The sequence below is a fragment of the Narcine bancroftii genome, chromosome 2 (assembly GCF_036971445.1).
Source record: "Narcine bancroftii isolate sNarBan1 chromosome 2, sNarBan1.hap1, whole genome shotgun sequence".
In the NCBI taxonomy this organism is placed as follows: domain Eukaryota; kingdom Metazoa; phylum Chordata; class Chondrichthyes; order Torpediniformes; family Narcinidae; genus Narcine; species Narcine bancroftii.
The window spans coordinates 103,488,370-103,504,826 of NC_091470.1; the positions used below are offsets into that span (position 1 = coordinate 103,488,370).

At 44.6% G+C, this 16,457-nt stretch overlaps 1 protein-coding gene across 6 annotated transcripts in view; it reads left to right on the forward strand.

Annotated features, from left to right (window-relative positions):
• LOC138754049 (FHF complex subunit HOOK interacting protein 2A-like) overlaps nt 1–16,457 on the forward strand; it is a 103,134-nt gene that overhangs the window by 38,977 nt on the left and 47,700 nt on the right. For all 6 annotated transcript variants that reach the window (XM_069917789.1, XM_069917793.1, XM_069917790.1 and 3 more), the window contains exons 9-12: nt 988–1,066; nt 5,630–5,799; nt 6,711–6,815; nt 11,536–11,658. In XM_069917789.1, the coding sequence (XP_069773890.1) occupies nt 988–1,066; nt 5,630–5,799; nt 6,711–6,815; nt 11,536–11,658 (477 nt within the window). The remainder of the gene's footprint in view (nt 1–987; nt 1,067–5,629; nt 5,800–6,710; nt 6,816–11,535; nt 11,659–16,457) is intronic.

Genomic DNA, 16,457 nt, shown 5'->3' on the forward strand with positions numbered 1-16,457 from the left:
CTAACCTGAGTTGCTGGTGCTGTATGGTGTTGCACGAACCATGATGCTAACCGTGTGTGAACTTAGAACACTGCAGCACTGTCCAGGCCTTTTGGCCCTTGATGTTGTGCTGACCTATATATTTATACTTAAGAAAAAAACTTAAGCCTTTCTTAAAGGTCTTCCATCCATGAGCCTGTCCAAGAGCTTCTTAAATGCCCGTAATGTTCCAGCCTCCACCACCACCCCGGCAAGGCATTCCAGGCACCCACAACTCTCTTAGCTGCGAGATCTCTCCTGAACTTTCCTCTTTTCACTTGGTACAGATGTCCTCCAGTTTTCTCCTCCCGCCCTGGGAAAAGATGTTGGCTGTCTACTTTATTTATGCTTCATAATCTTATAGATCTCTATTAAAAGTCCCCTCTCATCCTCCTTCGCTCCAAAGAGAAAAGCTCTGCTAACTTTGCCTCATGAGACATAATTTCCAATCCAGGCAATGTCGTGACAAATCTCCTCTGCACCCTCTTCATAGCTTCCACATCTTTCCTGTAATGAGGGGACAGAATTCCAGCATTCTCCCTATTACCTTTCTTGAACAATGGAACCACATTTACCATTCTCCATTCCTCTGGTACCACTCCTGTGGCCAGAGAGGGCAGCACCCCAGCAACCTCCGGTGTATCGCTGCTCCCAGCACCTGCCTCAAACTGAAGAGTATTTGGCAGTCCAGGTCTAAAGTCATTTGATACCCTGGAAATAGATCAGTCGGAGTGGAGGGGAGAGGAATGGAAAGCTGATTCTTCATTCCTCATTGCCCTGCTTTGTTGAAGCCGATCTCATTTTTTAAAAAAACCTCTGAAAGTTGTGTCCCTATGACAGGGTATTATGTGTATCTTGCCTGCATTCCCTGCAGCATTTCACTATGCAAAACATTTGATTCAAAGTATTGCTGAGTAGCTACTTTCCAAAAATAACCTTGCATGTAATATTTTGCATCTTTTGTTTAAGGAGGAAGAACCTGTCCAGCTGCTGGAGTCTTTCATTGGTCATTGGAAAGGAATCACCAATTATTACATTGTGACCACAGGTTTGTTCAGTAGACTTTGATGAGTTAAGGTGGAAGGGCTGGTTTCTCAGTTCCCTGCGTGGAGGGCAGTAGACGAAGATATTGTAAAGACAGTGGAGGTTGCAAGCTGGCTGAGATTCGGATGGGCTTCAGTGGAAGAATCAGGAGAATAGATTGGAATGTACGGATAGAGATGGTGGACCTTAGAGGAGCAGACTTTAAGTAGCATTCTGAATGAGAGTTAGGAGACCAAAGATGGGTTTAAATAACCAGATAGATGTTTCCCTTGCCAAGATTGGAGCAGACCTGCTCTTGTATCATGGAGGGGTTGGGTGATGGGTTCATCAGCTTATTCCTTATGTTGTAATCTTCATCATACTTAGTACACAATGTGAAGCAAGCAGTTCAGTTCCTGGCATTGTTGGCGATTTCACTTTTAGGACTTTTCTGAGAGAAAAATGGTGTTTTAGCATAGAATCACTCAGCGCAGTCATGTCCCTGCTGGTTGTGGTACCTATCGACTGTAGTCCTGTTTGCGTTACACTTGTGTGCACGGAAGAGGGGGTCAGGAAGCTCCAGTGTGATTTGGATAAATTGAGGGACTGGGCAGATACATGGCAAATGCACTACAATGTGGATAAATGTGAGGTTATCCACTTTGGTAATACAAACTGGAAGGCAGATTACTATTTGAATGGCAATATATTAAGAGATGGGTAAGTGCAGAGAGACCTAGGGGTACTTGTACACCAGTCTCTGAAGGTGAGCATGCAGGTACAGCAGGAGGTTAAAAAGGCCTTGGTGAGACCCCACCTGGAGTATTGTGTGCAGTTTTGGTCACCTTATCTAAGGAGGGATGTTCTTGCGATGGAGGGAGTGCAGAGGCGATTCACCAGGCTGATACCTGGAATGGCAGGAATGACTTATGAGGAAAGATTGCGCAAATTGGGATTGTACTCGCTGGAGTTTAGAAGATTGAGAGGGGATCTCATAGAGACATATAAAATTCTGGCAGGACTGGACAGAATGGATGCAGATGGGATGTTTCCAAGGATGGGAAAATCCAGAACCCGGGGCCATGGTTTGAGGATAATAGGCAAACCATTTAGGAGCGAGATGAAGAGGAATTTCTTTACCCAGAGGGTGGTGAATCTGTGGAATTCATTGCCACAGAGGGCAGTAGAGGCAGGTTCATTAAATATATTTAAGAGGGAATTAGATCTATTTCTTCAGTATAAGGGTATTAAAGGTTACGGAGAGAAGGCAGGGACGGGGTACTGAACTTTAAGATCAGCCATGATCTCGTTGAATGGCGGAGCAGGCTCGAAGGGTCGAATGACCTACTCCTGCTCCTTCTTCTATGTTTCTATGTTTGTACCCTCTGTGCATTTCTTATCCAAATACCCGTATAAATGGGTTTTAAACTTTGTAATTACATCTGCCACCACAGCTTGTCCTCTGTGTGAAAAATTAACCTGCAGATCTCCTTTAAATTCTCACCTTGAATCTGTGTCCTCTACTTCTCTGTCATGGGGTTAAAAAAGACTGGCCACTCTATACCACAATTTTTTTCAGAAGGTTTGCTTCCTGGAAATAAAAAGGGGATTGTGATAGACAACTTCAAGATAAACACAAAGGATCATTTCAGATTTGCTGTATCACGTAGGAAGTTGGAGAAGCATTAAATTAACTTTTATTGATTTTAGCATGTTTAATTGCATCACGATGCTGGCACATTGCACCAGTTAAACTGACCTCAAAATGTTTTGTCACTGGTTTTCGTCTATACTCAGCACCCGATACCTCTCCCATCAGTGTCCAACAATAGTCGGCCAGCATTGATGGATTCCAGTTGCCCTGACACCTCTTTTCTATGGTTGCAATGTCCCGGTGAAACCTTTCACCATGTTCGTCACTGACTTCACCACTGTATTGAGTCTTCCTGAAGACAATAAATTCTATTGTTAAGTACTTACTATGCGATTGCCTGAAGAACATGTGCATCAGTATGCTTTCCAATCTATATCAATGCAATGCACATCATCTGAATATGCTTTATAGCCTGTCTGCATTTATCCATGCCTAGGCCTAAGACAACATTTGCGTAGCACCTTCACTGACCGCATGCCAGGCATCCTTGGACTGACCACAACAGCTTGCTTTGTGGGCAATATTCTAGTAGACAAAATATGACAGGAAATCACAAAAATAGGTTATTTCCAAAAAAAACAGTACGTGATAACAAAGTAATATTCGTGATCAGCCGCCCAAAATCCATAAAATACCCACAAGGATGTTCAGGAAGCAAAATCTTCATGGTCCAGTGCAATCTGCATCTATCTATGCCCCTCATGATTGTATAAACCCTCTATAATGCCATCCCTCAGCCTCTACCATTCCAGTGAGGAGAAGCCTAGTCTATCTAGTCTCTCCTTACAACTACAGTACTCTACTCCAGGTAACATCTCTCTATTGCTGTCGCATCGTTCCTGAATGTGGCCCAGAATGGCACATGATACTCCTAGCTGTTTACCTTTCTGGTCCCTGTCAGCATCTACTACAGTAAAACCCCTGTTACCTGGAATTGAAGCAACCAGCAGCCTCAAGCAACTGGCAGAAAATTTGCGGAAAATAAATAGGTAAAATATACGGGTTATGAATTGGCGCACCTCATCATTAGTTCGCCAAACACACAGCACACAGTCTCAAGCAACCAGAAAATTAACTTATTTGGCATCTACCAATCCCCTGAGGTGACGGATACTAGGGTTTTTTTTTTACTGTATTTTCTTAGCCTCCCATTGGTTGCTAATACAAAGAAGGTTTTTGCATTCTCTTAATCCTACTTGTCAATCCTTCATGGAGTGAAACATGAAAGACTGCAGACACTGTGATTGAGGTAAAAATAGAAATGCTGGAAGAACTCAGTGGGTCTCACAGCGTTCATAGGAGGTAGAGATATATAGCCGACACTTTGGGCCTGAGGCCTTCTTCAAGGGGTGAATAAAAAGAAGGCAGGTGCCTGAATTAAAGAGAAGGGCAGAGGGAGGAATACAGACCAACAGACAACAGCTGTTAATTGGATATGGACAGGAGAGAGGAAAGGTGAGAATTGATGAGGGGGGGGTTGGGTGGGGTGCTTGGCTCTGTGTATGTAGGCCAGGGGAAAGGAGACAGAGGGAAAAGGGAAGAGAGAGAGAGAGGCGGAGCAAGAGGAAAGGAGACACATGAATAAATAGGGAACTTAAACGGAAATCGGAGAAATCGATGTTAATGCCATCCAGTTGGAGATTGCAGGTAGTCTCAGTCTGGCAGTGCATGAGTCCATGGACAGATATGTTGGCAAGAGTTCTCCCAGTCTACGTCCAGTTTCTCTGATGTAGCGGGATTGTCCAACTAATTTATTTCTAAAGATCTCTCCTACATCCCCTATAAACCTCAAGTGACTTGTTCAACACCACTTCCCTATACCTGACATTTGGTTCTTTTCTCTGATCAAATCTTCACTATCCTTCGTTAATCAGCGTTCCCTAAACATACTTTGCCTCTTACCCCTGCTAACTTTGAATTACTATCTCACTTTTAAATACCTTCCATTAACCCTTCAGCTGCTAATTCCAATCTACTTCCATCTGAATCTGTCTGAGACTATTGATATTCGCTTCTCCCCAGTGTAGTGCTCAAGCTCAAGGACACACCTCATCGTCCATCTTTGAGGTTTAGACAAGCAAGGGAGTAGTTATATCATAAACCCTAGACCAGCGGAGTGGTCCTCTTCTAGGGGGCCATCCTCTGTGACCAAGCGCTGAGCTTCGGGAGGGATACACATGGGAGGGTGGCACCTGCCTAGCCAGCCAGATCAGCCGAATCATCCCTAGCGATCAATGGGGTGACAGATGTCGCAGCCAGATGGCCCTCACACCCTTCCATGACCATCTTGAAGCCTGGAAGTATGGTCACTGTTACCAAAGATTCCCTGCACCGATACTTCTATCACTCTCACACCCTTCTATGACCATCTTGAAGCCTGGAAGTATGGTCACTGTTACCAAAGATTCCCTGCACCGATACTTCTATCACTCCTCCACCCTCATTTCCATTAGATAAGGTCAAGTCAGGCCTCCTTTCTCCCAGTACTCTCGACGTTACGGCTTCAAAAAGCCCTCAGTGCACATTGTGGATACTGAGCAGATATCCTGAAGCAATAACTGGTTCTAGGAATAAAATACTAAAGTCTGCAGATTATGTGATTGAAGTAAAAACACAAAGCTGGAGAAACTCAGCAGGTCAAACAGTGAACATTATATAGCAAAGATAAAGATATTTAACCAATGTTTTGGGCTTGAGTCTTGAAGGTCGGTTCTATATCTTTATCCTTGCTATATAATGTACATTGTTTGACCTGCTGAGTTTCTCCACCATTGTTCAGTAACTGGTTCTGCAGGTTTGGATGGGTGTGGTGGTGATTTCACTCTGCAAAGTGTGCCAATATCATGGTGAAATCCTTCTTGGAAGGTGGTCCCTAGATGCTTGTAATTCAAAGACAAATTTGGCATTGCAGTGTTCAAAGGTCTTGTTTTTCAGATGAAGACATCCCAGTGAAACAGACTGACATCCCATGGCACTTAAGACAAATGGTGGATATACTTGCTTACGAGGAGAAGCAGAGTGACTCAGGAGAGACAGGACCATGTCTGGAATATTTCTTACAGCACAAAATACTGGAGACGCTCTGTACTCTGGCCAAGGCTGGGGTAAGCACAGTGAGTCAGGAGGGAGGAATAGTCAGTGAGAGATTGGTGAGGACAGGGTTGGGGCTGAAGTGTGCTGACCGGCTGCATCACGGTCAGGTACAGGAACACCTGAGTGTAAAGCCTTGCAAAACGTAGTGGACACAGCCCGGGACGTTACAGGCAAAAATCCTCCCCACTGGTATGGAAACACCAATGCCCCTGAGCATAAAGCACTCCAAAAGGTAGTAGACACAGCCCAGGACCTCACAGGCAAAACCCTCCCCACTATTGAGAACATCTACAGGCAAAGCTGCCGTTGGAGAGCAGCAGCATTCCTCAAGGATCCATACCACCCATCACATGCTCTGGTCTCGCTGCAACCATCAGGAAAACCACAAGACTCGCACCACCAGGTTCAGGAACAGCTGCTACCCTTTCAACAACAGACTCCTCAGCAACAAACTCAGTCAGCGGCTCATTTAAGGTCTCTTACTTTATTTATTTACTTTTCTCTCTGTATTGCACAGTCAGGATGTTTACATGTATACGTGTCTCCTTGAGTACAGTTCTTGGCAGTTCTGCCTTGGCTGCAGGGAAAAAAATCTCGGGGTGGTACGTGATGTCATATGTACTCTGACAATAAATCTGAATTTTGACCAGGATCAAAGGGAAAACTAGGCGTGATGGGCAGGGCTGATCACATATGGGTGGGTATATAGGGACAAACTAAATCGGTGTGGCTGGGAGGTAATGAGATGAGGAATGGGGAACAGTGGGGATGTACTCTGTTGTAAGTGCAGGGGAAATACTTTTGTTGGAGGGAAATTTTGATGGGATGGACCGGGCTGGCAGGGTACTTTGGGAGGTGGTTGAGGGGCGGGCTGTCCTAGGAGTCAAGTTGAACTCTGGTGAGTCTATTTCCTTGTTCACAGTATCCTCCCGGCATGAAGCAACAGGTACTGGTCATCATCATCAGGCTCCTTGGGCAGATTCAACAGCCACTGCTACCTCATGTCAATGTGCATCGACCTGTGCAGGTGAGTACAGCCCAATCCCTCATGGATCAACCTCTGATATTGCTTTGTTTAATACAGGGGCAGGCGACCTTTTACTATGAGTTAACTAAATGGTATGTCAGTGGTTGAACGGCGGGCCACACTGAGCTTACTGTAGCGTTCATGCTTCGTGGCGTGGAGAAGATCGAAACGCACACCAAAGCCTTGAAGTCGAGACTGGTTTATTGCACTGGCCATTGCGTTTATATGGGCCCCAGGGCACTGCGTCATTGGAGCACTGGCCTGGGATTGGCCAATGTTCCCACCACAGTTCACTGTCTTCCTGCCGTGCAGGAGATCACCTGGGATGACAGCCGGTGTCACCCCCAGGTCCATGCGGTCACCGTGTCAGTCAGCCATTTTGTAGACTGGTCTGCATCTCCGTTCGTGGGCTACTACATGACCGCACCCCTCCCCCCCAAAGAACTGGTGATCGGGCCATTGTCTATTGACTTGGACGGTCTGTCCCTGTGTCGTGGGGGAGGAATGGAGACCAGCTTCAGGCAGTCGACGGCAAACGCCAATGTCAAGGACGAAAGTGGAGCTTTTGTCCCTGATGACCCTGTAGGGCCCTTCTTGGGGTCGTTTAAGGGGCGGCCAGTGTGCGCCCCTTCGCATGAACACATATTGAAGTCCCTGGGGATGTTATGCTTAGGTTGGTCAAGTGGTGGGGTTGCTGTGGGACCAGGGATCCCAGTTTTCCCTGCAAAGTCTCAAGGGTGGCTGCGGAGTCTTCCAGACATTTGTCGGGGGCCAGGAACTCCCCCAGAATGATTAAGGGTGCGCCGTAAAGCATCCCTGCTGCCGAGGCATTGAAGTCTTCCTTCGGCATGGTGCAAATCCCCAGCAGGACCCAAGGCAGTTCATCCCCCCAGTTGGGACCCTTGAGCTGGGCCATCAAGGGTGCCTTCAGGTACCTGTGAAGCCACTTCACCAACCCATTGGCTGTGGCGGTAAGCTGTGATGTGGTGGAGCTGTGTCCCCAGGAAGTTAGCCACTGCTGGCCAGAGCCCAGAAGTAAAGTGTGCTCCCCTGTCTGAGGTTAGGTGCTCTGGGACCACGAATTTGGACCACCATGAGTTGATGAGTGTTCTGTGGTGGAATCGGCCAGCGGGACAGCCTCAGGCCACCTCGTACCACAACCATGGTAAGTAGGTATCTCATCCCACAGGAAACCGGTATCAGCCCCACTATATCTATATGCACATGGCTCAACCTGTTCAAAAATCTGTGTGAACAGTCTTGAGGACTGGCAGTGAGTGCAGGTCTTGACCCACTGCCTGACCTGCTTGCGGAGGCTATGCCAGACAAACCATCTTGACTGTGGCTCATATTGCTGGGGACAGCTCTTTGAAGTCTGCATATTTGCCTTGCTCTGGAGGCTGCTGTAGGACGTCTTCGACCCTTGCCGCTGTGTCTTGATTGAGAGCACTCACGAAGTAGAAGTAGCAAGTGTCGCAGCTGGAACTGAGCTTCTGCCTGCTCGAACCACATGTCTAGGTACGACACCCAAAACGTTGGGAGCCTGAGCAAGACCTGGTGGATGGTCGCTGGCTCTGCCTGGTCCTCATCTTCAGGTCCAACTGCCTGTTGGATCTGTCGGGGTCACCAATGTAGCATTCGTGCTACACGGACGTGGGGAAGAATGATACGCACACCAAAGCCTTGAAGTTGAGACCGTTTATTGCACTGGCCATCACGTTTATATGGTCCCCAGGCGAGCCTGGGATCGGCTGGCATTCCCACTACACTTAACTGTCTTCTCGCCATGTGGAAGGTCACCTGGGACGATGGGCGGTGTCACCCCCAGGCCCTCGCAGTCGCTGCGTTCGTTGGCCATTTTGTGGGCTGGTCCACGTCTCCATGCGCGGGCTTCTACTCTACCATAAATGAAATAAATACTGAAACACAGACATTATGTCATTTAAGTTTTCTGCTTGAACATAACTGATGATAATTTATCCAAAAAAATCCACAGAAAAAGTTCAAGCAGCGAGATCAACCATATTTTTTCCAAAAATCCACAATGATATATTTCGGGTCAGGGAAGGCATCTTCAAATCTGGAAATGCACCAAAAATCATGAGTTAGTCATTAAAGTGACACAATTTAAAAAAAAAAAGCCATAAAAGTCAAAAAAAGGAGAAAAATTAGTCACAATGAAAACAAAATAACTAACTCCAAAACAGATAGCAGCTCAATCTGTGGGAAACATGATTTTTTTTGTTGTTTTGAAGCCTTTTGATATTGGGTGACATAGTTGTTGATGAAAGACATCATCTAAATGAGCATGAGTCATATTTGTACTCAAGTGGTTCTTGGTGTACTTCATTTTTGAGAACAGTTACTCACATGTGTATGTACTGCCACTTTTTTTGCGTGCTCCACCAAGTTTTTACAATTCCCATATGGAAGAAGATATTTTTGTCGAAGTCGATCAAAGACACATCAGCTGCATTAAATTTGGATCTAAATGAGTGCAACTGAGAGGTCGCAATTAGAGTTTCACTCGGACGACGCTCTTCAAAGGCGTATCGAGCGTAATGAAATATAAGACAAATCAAATAGATAATTAACTGAATAAAAAATATTGATATAAACTGAGAGAACAGAAATAAAACTGAATACTCACCTTGGCTCGATTTCCAGTACAACTGGTATGGACCTGCTTTATGACTAATGACCAGTAGCACTTACATCCACAGTGATGGTGTTTTGAAAAGCTGGGGATGAATCACATCAGCTCCTGTCAGGAACATCATTCAAGTTCACCTGTTGTAGTTAAAGGTCTATGGCGGATGCCATCTCACTGGCTCTACACAGAGCCCTGGAACACCTGGACAGCAAAGATGCTCTTTATCGACTACATTTTGGCATTTAACACCATCATCCCCTCAAAATGGACCAGCAAACTCCAGATTGCAATCTCCATCAATGCCGGACACCACAGGGCTGTGTTCCTAGCCCCCTTCTCTACTCACTTTACACCTACAACTGTGTGGCTTGGTACGACAATAACATCATTTACAAATTTGCTGATCATACCACAGTATAAAGGAAGGTAATGAGTCAGCATAGAGATTGAAAACTTGGTGGATGATGCACCACAACAACCTTGCACTCAACGTGACCAAAACTAAAGAGCTGATTGTTGACTTCAGGAAAGGAAAGCTAGAGGTGTACAATCCAGTGATCATTGGGGGGAATTGGAGGTGGAGAGGGTGAACAATAAGTTCATGGGGGTCACTATCTCGGAGGTTCTTTCCTGGACCCAGCACACCAATGGCGCCGTGAATAAAGCACATCAATGCTCCACTTCCTCAGGAGTTTGTGGAGGTTTGGTATGACTTCAGAAACCGGGCAAATTTTTACATAGGTGCAGTGGAAAGTGTGCTGACCGGCTGCCTCATGATCTGGTATGGAAACACCAATGCCCCTGAGCATATAGCCTTCCAAAAGGTAATGGACACAGCCCAGGAAACTACAGGCATAACCCTCCCCACTTTTGAGAACATCTACAGGGAACACTGCCGTTGGAGGGCAGCAGCAATCATCAAGGACCCACATCATCCAGCACACGCTCTGTTCTTGCTTCTGTTATCAGGAAATTTGTAGAGGTGCCACAAGACTTGCCCCACCAGGTTCAGGAACAGCCGCTCCCCCTCCACCATCAGACTTCTCAATAACAAACTCAATCAGGGACTCATTTAAGGCCTCTTACTTGTACACTTTATTGATTTTCTTTTTGTTCTCTCTGTATTGCACAGTCAGTTTGTTTTCATTTGTTATCTGTTTACAGTTCTTGACATGTTTTGCATTGTGTGCAGTTTATTTTTTGCACGATCAGTTTGTGGTAATTCTGCTGTGCCCACAGGAAAGAGGAATCTCAGGGTGTCACGTATGTGTTCTGACAATAAATCTGAAATCTGAATCTGAACCTTTCAAAAAAAATGAAGAGAAAAATGAGTTCTGATGAAGAATAAGTACTATGCAACAATTCAAGTCCAGAAACTAATTGCTGGGCCTATAGCATGGTAACAGGCCCTTCCAGCCCATTAACCTCCCCACCATTCAATGGTGGGGAGGAAACAGGAGCACTCAGAGGAATCCCTCCCAGAAACGGGGAGAACGTACAAACTCCTTACATACAGCGCCAGATTTGAATCCCAGTCGCTGGTGCTGTAATAGAGCTGCCCTAAACATGTTTGCCCCAGACGTTAGTCAGTTGTTTCCTCTAACAATTTCAGTGAAACAGGCAGATAGACTTATAGAGTCATAGGGTCATACAACATTGAGACAGGCCCTTTGTCTGAGCTCATCCACACCAACCAAGTTGCCCATCTGAAGATATCCCATATGCCTGCATTTGGCCCATATCCCTTGAATTCTTGGGATAGCACCATTCTGACCCAAAATGTTGACTGACCATTTCTACCCACAGATGCTGCCTGACCAACTGAGTTCTTCCAGTAACTCCTTGTTTGCTCCCTCAAAGCCTTTCCTATCCATGTATTTGTCCAAATGCACTTTAACTCCTTCCACTGTTTTACACTGAGTCTATGTTGTAAATTCTGAACTTTATTTTACTCCAGTTCATAAGATAATGATATTAAGTTCCAAAGAGGTGGATACTTCTGGGTGTATGCACCAAGGGTTTCCAATGTGGTTAATCGGCATGTTTGATTTCTGTTGGTTCTGATAGAAGTTAATCTGTTTGTGTGGCGTGGACCCTGCATCCAAAACGAAGAAAGAGGAAGTACAGTTTCTGACCACAGTTTGCATGAAACTAAAACAGGACCCTTACCTGCTGAACTTTTTCATAGAGGTAGGTTGCATTCCACCTCCCAATGTATTCTGCATTGCTCTGCCACCCTGTGTCAGTATCCAACTCCTCTGAGAGTTAAAGGTTCCATCATTATCATGTTACACTACATTTTTGAATGAACATATGTGAAATTCTTTGACTTTTGTCCACTGTTAGGCAGACAGAGTAACCACCCCTCACAGAAACCTACAGCACCTGGTGATCCTAGGCGGTCTCCCCTCCAAGTACTGACCAGACCTGATTCTGCTAAGCTTCCGAGATCAGACAATCCAAGGCGTATTCAGGCTACTAGGTGCTGTTTTATGTATAGTAAACTAAAATCATGACTTGGAATTCAACATTTACATCGCTTTTGGTATTACAAGAATATTTGAGGCTTGAGTTGGCTAGGCCATCTTTACAGTTTGGGTGCTGTTAGTGTTGTCAATTTAACAGTCAGTCTGACTGAAATTGTAGCATCAAGAACCTTGCTTTCAAATGCACAGGCATCCCCTCTCACAGCGCCTTGCAATATTGTGGTTGATCAATTAATTCAGAGTCCCCATATATCAGCATTGCCAAAAACCTGTCTTACACCAAACTGTTAACGTGGCTTCACATCATACTGTCTCATTGTAGGCGAAAGATCCTTGGTGAATTTTGAAAACTTTTTTCTCATGAGGTCATTATTTACCAAGAAGATCTTTGGACTAGTTACTGCACTGACATGCAGAGATTAGAGTTGGAGTTCACAAAAGGTAACAGAGCACTAGTCTATTTAGATCTGCCTGGGCCTGAGCCATACATAGAACATTACAGCACAGTACAGGCCTTTTGGCCCACGATGTGCTGACCTATATATACCTACCAAAAAAAGACAAAACTCTTCCTATCTCATAATCTATATTTCATTCATCCATGTGCCTGTCTTTCTTTCTTTGGCTTGGCTTCGCGGACGAAGATTTATGGAGGGGGTAAATGTCCACGTCTGCTGCAGGCTCGTTGGTGATTGACAGGTCCGATGTGGGACAGGCAGACATGGTTGCAGCGGTTGCAAGGGAAAATTGGTTGGTTGGGGTTGGGTGTTGGGTTTTTTCTCCTTTGTCTTTTGTCAGTGAGGTGGGCTCTGCGGTCTTCTTCAAAGGAGGTTGCTGCCCGCCGAACTGTGAGGCGCCAAGATGCCTGTCTAAGAGTTGCTTAAATGCCCCTATCATTCCAGCCTCCACCATCACCCCTGGCAATGCATTCCATGCTCCCAAAAATAAACTTACTCCCGATGTCGCCCCTAAACTTTATTCCCTTTACTTTGTACAAAGCTCTTATATACACTCATTAATTAATTACATCTGCGTTAGAATTACGTAGCATAGAACAGGCCCATCAGCTCAGCCAGCCCATGGTGACCAATATGGCATTCTGAGCTAATCCCACTTGGTCCTTATCCCTCCATATCCCTCATCCATAAATCTGTCCAAACATCTTTTGAAATCTGTTGCTCATTCATAACATGTTTTCAGTGTGTGTGTGTGTGTGTGTGTGTGTGTGTGTATGTGTGTGTGTGTGAACACAAGAATAAATAAAACTGGAGAGCTGCACCTAACAATTTACTACGTGGTGTCTGTGAATAATAGCTGGCTAAAGTAAGAGGGCGAAATGGGTTTTAAATATTACTGAACACAGGTCTTCAGAAAAGAGAGGGAAGGGAAGAAAGGAGGGAGTGGCAATATTGATCAAGGAGAATATTGCATTGTAGCTGAGAAAGGGTCTGAACAACCAAGAACAGGGTCCATCCGTTAATGATGTCAAGATGGAATTCATTTCTGTTATAGGGACTTTCTTTCTTCTCTTTGGCTTGGCTTCGCGGACGAAGATTTATGGAGGGGGTAAATGTCCACGTCAGCTGCAGGCGCGTTTGTGGCTGACAAGTCCGATGCGGGACAGGCAGACACGGTTGCAGTGGTTGCAGGGGAAAATTGGTTGGTTGGGGTTGGGTGTTGGGTTTTTCCTCCTTTGTCTTTTGTCAGTGAGGTGGGCTCAGCGGTCCTCTTCAAAGGAGGTTGCTGCCCGCCGAACTGTGAGGCGCCAAGATGTACGGTTTGAGGCGATATCAGCCCACTGGCAGTGGTCAATGTGGCAGGCACCAAGAGATTTCTTTAGGCAGTCCTTGTACCTCTTCTTTGGTGCACCTCTGTCACGGTGGCCAGTGGAGAGCTCGCCATAGAACACGATCTTGGGAAGGCGATGGTCCTCCATTCTGGAGACGTGACCCACCCAGCGCAGCTGGATCTTCAGCAGCGTGGACTCTATGCTGTCGGCCTCTGCCATCTTGAGTACTTCGATATTAGGGATGAAGGCGCTCCAATGAATGTTGAGGATGGAGCAGAGACAACGCTGGTGGAAGCGTTCTAGGAGCCGTAGGTGATGCCGGTAGAGGACCCATGATTCGGAGCCGAACAGGAGTGTGGGTATGACAACGGCTCTATACGCTTATCTTTGTGAGGTTTTTCAGTTGGTTGTTTTTCCAGACTCTTTTGTGTAGTCTTCCAAAGGCGCTATTTGCCTTGGCAAGTCTGTTGTCTATCTCGTTGTTGATCCTTGCATCTGATGAAATGGTGCAGCCGAGATAGGTAAACTGGTTGACCTTTTTTTTTTTTATTTAATTTTTTTATTTTTCACACCATAAATCACATTAGCCATGATATACACTATTTCTTTTTCACACATATACAGTGACTTTTTCTCCCCCCCACTCTCCTCCCAAGCCACCCCCCCACCTCATCCATTTTAGGTATACAATCTAGGTTGCATTAAGCCAGTCAGACAATGTTGTCATTCAACAAAATTACACCAGAAATTCTACTGAGTCCATTCTTTTCTTTCCTTCTCCTTCCATCAACTTAGGTAATGTTTGTCCCCGGTAGGTTTTCGCTATTGTATTTAATGTAAGGCTCATATACTTGTTCGAATATTTCAATATTATTTCTTAACCTATATGTTATTTTTTCTAATGGAATACATTTATTCATTTAAATTTAGTAGTTTCTTCCTTTTTAATTTGGTTATGTATTCCATGAATATTTAAAGACATATAGTTCAGCGTAGCCCTTTTATATTTTGTTTATCTTCTCTTTCCGTTTTTCCATCATTACCTTTCCTCCTTTTCCATTTCTGTTTTCTTATTTTCAACTCTTTATAAGACAACATTCCTACAACATCCAACATTTTCCTTATTCTCCTATTTCTATCTTATTTATCCCCAATCTCCCCTTCACCTCCTGAGTTGTCCTTTATCCCTTGTCGGACAACCACATCTCCCCTCTCCATTTGGATTTGCGAATCCACTCGCAAGCGTCAACTGATTTTGCAGTGACCGCTATTTCCCCCCACCCCGCCTCCCCCAGAAAAGATTTCACTTTTCATATGTCACAAAGGTCACTCTTTTAATTCCCTCCTTATTCTCTCTATTCCATTACCTTCCCTTATTAATTCTTGTCTATACTATCTATATTTTCCTCTAAGTACAGATACATTCATGTATGCTCATTGTCTCTATTCACTCTTATACCTCTTTACCCGCATACATATCAATCGTGATCATTTTTACTCTCGTTACCCGTCTTCATCCCTCAGTCTATTTTTGTCTTTACCCACATACATATCAATCGTGATCATTTTAACTCTCATTACCCGTCTTCCTCCCTCAGTCTATTTTTGTAATTGTTCTGCAAATTTTCGTGCTTCTTCTGGATCCGAGAATAGTCTGTTTTGTTGTCCTGGAATAAATATTTTCAATACCGCTGGATGCTTTAGTATAAATTTATACCCTTTCTTCCATAAAATCGCCTTTGCTGTATTGAACTCTTTTCTCTTCTTTAGGAGTTCAAAACTTATATCTGGATAAATGAAGATTTTTTGCCCTTTATACTCCAGTGGTTTGTTTCCCTCTCTTACTTTTTCCATTGTCTTCTCCAGTACCTTTTCTCTTGTAGTATATCTTAGGAATTTTACTACAATAGATCTTGGTTTTTGTTGTGGTTGTGGTTTAGAGGCCAATACTCTATGTGCCCTTTCTATTTCCATTTCTTGCTGTAGTTCTGGACATCCTAGGGTCTTAGGGATCCACTCTTTTATAAACTCCCTCATATTCTTGCCTTCTTCATCTTCCTTAAGGCCCACTATCTTTATGTTATTTCTTCTGTTATGGTTTTCCATTGTATCTATTTTTTGAGCTAGTAGTTCTTGTGTCTCTTTAGTTTTTTTATTAGATTTCTCCAATTTCTTTTTTAAGTCTTCTACCTCCATTTCTGCTGCTACTGCCCACTCTTCCATCTTGTCCATTTTCTTTCCCATTTCTGTTAAGGTCATCTCCATTTTATTTATTTTCTCTTCTGTGTTGTTTATTCTTTTTCTTAAATCCTTAAATTCCTGTGTTTGCCATTCTTTAAATGACTCCATGTATCCTTTAATAAGAGCAAGTATATCCTTTACCTTGCCTTTCTTTTCTTCTTCTATTTCCCTGTACTCTTCCTCTTCCTCTTCTTCTTCCTCTGGGTTGGCCATCTGTTGTTTCTTTGGTGCCCTTTCCTCCTCTTCTTTCTTGTTTCTATTGTCTTCTGTGGTCTCTTCTTGCTGCAGGTGTTCTGCAGCTGTCGTTGCCGGCTGTGGAGATCGACTCCCCAGCTGGTCCCCCCTCCCGTCGGTGTGTTTTTTTTCATTCGCATCGCGCATTTTTACTCGGCTCTGCGAGCCATTTTTGTAGTCCATTATTTACCGACCTGAGGGAGCGGGTTTCTCTCTCCGCAGTGGGCCTCTTCGGACAG